The sequence below is a fragment of the Gobius niger genome (assembly GCF_951799975.1).
Source record: "Gobius niger genome assembly, chromosome: 20".
NCBI classification, from domain to species: domain Eukaryota; kingdom Metazoa; phylum Chordata; class Actinopteri; order Gobiiformes; family Gobiidae; genus Gobius; species Gobius niger.
The window spans coordinates 5,538,582-5,544,581 of NC_136871.1; the positions used below are offsets into that span (position 1 = coordinate 5,538,582).

At 40.1% G+C, this 6,000-nt stretch overlaps 1 protein-coding gene across 2 annotated transcripts in view; it reads left to right on the plus strand.

Annotated features, from left to right (window-relative positions):
• Positions 1-5,176, plus strand: part of LOC306980053 (proto-oncogene tyrosine-protein kinase Src-like) — a 69,394-nt gene extending 64,218 nt beyond the window's left edge. The window contains exons 10-12 of one of the 2 annotated variants that reach the window (XM_079579281.1): positions 2,082-2,235; positions 2,356-2,487; positions 4,772-5,176. In XM_079579281.1, the coding sequence (XP_079435407.1) occupies positions 2,082-2,235; positions 2,356-2,487; positions 4,772-4,980 (495 nt within the window). In that variant the 3' untranslated portion in view covers positions 4,981-5,176. The remainder of the gene's footprint in view (positions 1-2,081; positions 2,236-2,355; positions 2,488-4,771) is intronic. The other variant, XM_079579280.1, reaches the window with a different exon arrangement.
• The last annotated feature ends 824 nt before the right edge of the window (positions 5,177-6,000 follow it).

Below are 6,000 nucleotides of genomic sequence, written 5' to 3' on the forward strand. Positions count from 1 at the left end.
CAAACAAAAACACATCTTCACCCCCACTGGTTGCAGAGTTTGGTTGGAGGAAAAAGGCTGTTCTGTATAACATCTCCAAAGTACTTCCCACTTTAAATGCGCTAAGTCTGGAGTGGCAGGATCTCAAAGTGCAGTCTTACTAAGCACAAAAAGTTATGCTATAGTCTTACGCTTTATCGGGCCCTTAAAGGGACTATATGGAGTTTAAAAACTGCAGAATGAGCCCAGACCTATTCACCACAACTGCCTCTAAAATCCTTGTACACTGCAAAAAGTAAATATCAAGCATTGGCTTAAATGACTTGAATTGAGGAAATGTATCCTGTTTTTGTCGGTTTTCACTCATTTAGACACTTTTTCTGATCGGACCAAGTTTACTTTGCTTGTTTGAGGACATTTCAGACCAGTTCTAAGGTAAATCTCGCTTGAAATAAGAAAGTAAAATTGCCAATGAGATAAGACCAATTTTTTTACCCCATTGGTAAGAAAATTACCTGAAATAAGGACGAAATGTATCGAAACGAGTCAGAAACATCTCTGAACAAGTGAAATAATCTAGGACAAATGCCCAAGAACTTCTTACCTAGTCAAAACAGCTAAAATTTGGATTATTGTGCTCAAATTGAGATGTTTATACTGATCTAGTTAATTACTTTTTGCAGTGTAACAGTTGTTACTTCGGGTCCGAAGCGCCGTCATGCACGAGCTTAAAGGGATATTTCAGGATTTTTGACATAGGGCCTCATTTCCTAGTTACCTAGAGAGTTGCTGATACCTGGAGATATTTTTTTTGTAATTCAAGCAGTTCTTATATTTGAAGAGTTTTGTGGCGCTAGGCTAGTGCAAGGCTAGCGCATTTCTACAGTATCAGCTAGCCTGTCTGACAGTCTGACTCGCTCCACAGAGCACCTGAGGCAAATCACTTATAACACCAGACTAACCATATAAATGTCTGTGTCGATAGAGTCATTTTAACCATTTTGCATTTAAACTAGCTTATATTTGAGTAGCATCCGCTACGTGGTTGTATAAGCTACGCAGCGGCGGAGTGATCTGCTAGAAAATAGTCCCTCAAAATGCGATCATTAATATGATGCAGGTCAGTTATATTCCAAATATGATTCTATCGACACAGACATTTATATGGTTAGTCTGGTGTTATAAGTGATTTGCCTCAGGTGCTCTGTGGAGCGGGTCAGACTGTTTTTAATGCAGGCTAGCTGATACCATAGACATGCGCTAGCCTTGCACTAGTGTTAATTTTGACTACATATTTTAATTTAGTTTTAGTCTTAGTCTTTTGACGAAAATGTAATTCGATTTTAGTCTAGTTTTAGTAAAAAAAATATGTTCAATTTTAGTCTAGTTTTAGTCGACTAAAATTGCATGTCAATTTAGTCGACTTTGCATTGATAATATTTATTCTAATCAGATTTAATCTGGTTCCTCTGCTTCATGGAGCTGCTCCACATGAACAAAGCTCAGAGCTGATCCTTTGGCTGTGAATTTACATGATCTGAGGCTCTTTCAGACGGTCAATACAAGTTTGGATGATTTTAGTCTCTCTTTTTCATTTTTATTTAGTCTTATTTTAGTCGACTAAAATATCTGGACATTTTAGTCATAGTTTTAGTCTCATGAAAAACTTTTAATTTAGTTTTAGTCCAATTTTAGTCGGAAAAAATATCACTTTGACTAAAATTAAGACTAAATATTTTAGTCGACGAAATTAACACTGCCTTGCACTAGCCTAGCGCCACGAAACTCTTCAAATATAAGAACTGCTTGAATTACAAAAAAAAATATCTCCAGGTACCAGCAACACTCACTAGGAAATGAGGTCCTATGTCAAAAATCCTGAAATATCCCTCTAACATAGAAGGTACAGTTACACTTATGACCCGAGGTGGCAGTAGTGAGTATAAAATGGCCAACTTGCATCTAGCCCCTTTAATGTTATACAGTAGAAAACACCAGTGCTAAAAATAGTTCTGAGCCTGAATAATTATGTTATACAGCAGGAATTGTGCCATAATGTTGCTTTAATAAACACCCTGGAAACCTCCCTGGGGCGTGTGCAGATTGCCGCCGGAATGGCCTACGTGGAGCGGATGAACTATGTACACCGGGACCTGCGCGCGGCCAACATCCTGGTGGGAGACAGCCTGGTGTGCAAGGTGGCGGACTTCGGTTTGGCCCGGCTCATCGAGGACAACGAGTACACGGCCAGACAGGGTGAGAGCGTCACACTTCACTTCTGATCACTCATGTTGGAGATCTTTGGGAAGTTTGTTCACTTTACAAGTCCAAGTTCAAAGCTTTTGTCAGTGTGTTTTTACCATGTGTTCTGTGCAGGGGCCAAGTTCCCGATCAAATGGACGGCCCCGGAGGCAGCTCTGTACGGTCGTTTCACCATAAAGTCAGACGTGTGGTCGTTTGGGGTGCTCCTGACAGAACTGGCTACTAAAGGCAGAGTCCCATATCCAGGTAAAGTGATTGCTGTCCCTGCATACACAATGACACAATGGGGGGTCATTTATCAAAACGGGTGCTAAATAGTATAATAATAGAAATACTAGGTTGTGACTGTTTAAAAAAATAAATGGCACAGAGAGAGAGAGCGGCACTGGATCATTAAAGGACGTGATCTTCCAAATCTCTTCCATTCGGTGCTCTTGAAATGCAAGAAGGAGCTGAGCTGATATTGTCTATTTCTGTAAGTTTAAGTTTAAGTTTAATGGTTTTGTATAGCCCGATATCACAACAGATGCCTCACAGGGCTGCACCAAACAATAAATACAATTAAAAGTTCAGGTGAATCCAGGCAAATATAATGTCCAATAGGAGTTGGCGACGAGCGGCGTGGGCGTCACCCGTCCTTAGACTCTCCAGCACGGCAAGGAAAAACTCAAAAACCCGGCAGGAGAAAAGAGAAACCTTGGGGAGAACCACAGAAGGAGAGATCCACTCCCGTGGACGGACAGGCTATAGAGACCCAGGGCCGAAGGATCCCTCAGCAGACGGGCCAAGATCACAGACCGTCCAGTCCTCAGATTCCAGAATGCCGGTTCCTCCGTTCAGCCAGGTTCCTACGTTCGATCTAGACAGGCATTCCCGAGGGGGGGGGGACAGGAGACACCATGTGAACAGTGATGAACAGATAAATTAAATATTGTATCACAATAAGACAAAGTCTGCAGTAAGAAGAAGAGGATAGCGCTCAGTGGACCGTACTTCCCACAGCAGTGATCTGTATCAGTCGACTGTTGGGGGGAAAAATACGAGAAGTGTTTACAGTATTCATGTGGTCCTCTGGAATTGGGGAAATCGTTCAACTGGGGGAAACCACTGTTGGTCAAAACGAGCTTCACGACTTCCGCACCTGACTGTGGAAATCAGCTGTTCAGTTATTGTGTAATGTGAGCTTTGTGGTAACACTGCTGCTTTCTAGATTTTAGTGTAAAATGAAGTTGTCATCGGAGCAACATAATTGTGAGAGAAATACCCAACATTAATACTAGAATTACAACATGAAATTTTTGAGACGCGAGTCGCAAATTTAGCTCAGGTAAAATGCTACTCAGTGATTAAAGACCATTGTATTTAGTGAAATTAAAATCCCCACTTTCTGACATAAAAAGCACAACACAACCAACCATATCTCAGGAGAACAAGCTCCCCAGTTCACATGAATGCAGCATAAGATACACAATAGATTACTTAGATTACCGTACTTAACCTCTTACCCCCCGTCTGAACCAAGCTCTCAAGTTCAGCTTTACCCAAATCTAAAAGCTTCTTGGCTGCAGCTTATCTGATGTAAAGGGATTTTTTTCCTCGCGTTGTTGCCGTGTTGTCATCACTTTATTGATGTTCTTTTTCCATCACATTTTTTGCCGCCTTTTTGTCACTTTTTGTTTCTCTTTTGTGGCTTTTCTGTTGCATTTCTTACATCCATTTTGTTTTCTCTTTTCCATCACATATCGTCTCTTTTTCATAATTTTTTCACATTTTTGTCACGTTTTCGTCTCTTTTTCGTCACATTTTCATCTTTTTCATCATTTTTTGTCTCTATTTTTGTCAATTTTTGGTCACTTTTTTGTCACTTTTTCATCTTTTTTTGTCTCTATTTTCATACATTTTGTTTTCTCTTTTCCATCACATATCGTCTCTTTTTCATCATTTTTCTCTCTATTTTTGATTTTTTTTTGTCTTTTTCGTCACATTTTCGTCACGTTTTCGTCTCTTTTTCATCAATTTTTTGTCACTTTTTGTCACTTTTTCATCACTTTTTCGTCACTTTTTCATCTTTTGTTGTCTATATTTTCATAGATATTTTTGTCTCTATTTTTGTAAAATTTTGGTCTCTTTTTCGTCACGTTTTCGTCTCTTTTTCGTCACATTTTTGTCTCTTTTTCACCACTTTTTGGTCTCAATTTTTGACAATTTTTTGTCACTTTGTATCACCTTTTCGTCTCTTTTTCATCACTTTTTTGTCACTTTTTTATCTTTTTTTGTCTCTCTTTTCATACATTTTTTTCACTTTTTCATCACATTTTGTCACTTTTTTGTCACTTTTTCGTCACATTTTTGTTGTGTTTTCATCCTTGTTTCCTTAATTTGTCGCTTTATTTTGACGCTTTTTTAATTAGTCAAGTTTTAGGAGGAGCTCACTGGTTTCCGTGGCGACTGGCATCTTCAACTGTTGCCACATCCCAGCACAAAAGTGACTGAAATGTAATTATAAATGTTTCAATATTCTCTGCCACAGGGATGGTGAACCGCGAGGTGCTGGACCAGGTGGAGCGGGGGTACCGGATGCCCTGTCCCGCCGAGTGCCCCAGCTCTCTGCACGAGCTCATGCTGTCCTGCTGGAGGAAGGACCCCGAGGAGAGACCCACGTTCGAGTACCTACAGGGCTTCCTAGAGGACTACTTCACCTCCACCGAGCCGCAGTACCAACCCGGGGAGAACCTATAGACCCCCCACCCAACCAACCCCCTTCAAAAAAAACAACAACAAAAAAACACCCACATGGGACGTCCGGGAACGATGTGCACTAACTAACCTCAGAGGATATAAACCTGGAAGATTTTTCTTTCTTTTTGTTTTTTTTCCTCTCTTTTTCTTTTTTTGTGGGAAGTCCTCTTTGTGCCATGAAGAAAAAAAAAAGACTTAGCATTTACTGACGCATCTCCATTTTGCTCTGTACATTTTGGGGATGCTGCAGCAGTCGTGGCTTTAAAAGGGGAAACTCGTGTTGAAGAAGAAAAAAAAAAAAGAAAACGGACAACACGGTTATATATTTTTTTGGCAAGGACGCAAAACCAAAATCAGGACGAAGAGACACGCAAACATCACGGTCCATAAAAAGCACTGCCACAATGGTACAACTCTCTCCGGATTCTGATTTTAAGCATTTCTCCGTTGTTTTCTTCTTCTCAAGTGCTGCTGCTTTTACGTCAAAGCGTCTCCAACAAAAACTGCATCTTGGCAAAATGCTCTTTTTTTTGTGATATTAACGAAGCAGGCATGACGATTATTCTTCTAGTGCCGGCAAAGGCTTTCATATACGGCCTTCCTTCTCTTTCCCCTTCCCCCATTTCTTCATCTACTACTCCCAACCTGTACAACTCTTAACCGAATTATGCTGGAAATTAAACATGATTTTGAGCAGGTATTCTTTGTAACGCTTTTTTTTATTTTTGACTGACGTTTGTGTAACTCTGAAATTACCGCTGCAGCGAACGAGTAGTCAAAGGAGCCATTAATTTTTATCGGAGTCTAATTAGCCCTTTTGAGAGGCTGTCGTCGGCCCCAGCAGCTTTTAGAGGTTGTACGTGCCAAACACTTTCCTCCTTTTCTCCCCCTCTTTTTTTTTTTTTTTTTTTACAGCTGTTCATGTATATAAAGTTTTAATATTATCATCGTCTTTTTAATAGCGGTGCAATTACTCAAAATGTATGGTTTTCTTTATTACAGGATAATCACACTGGTACC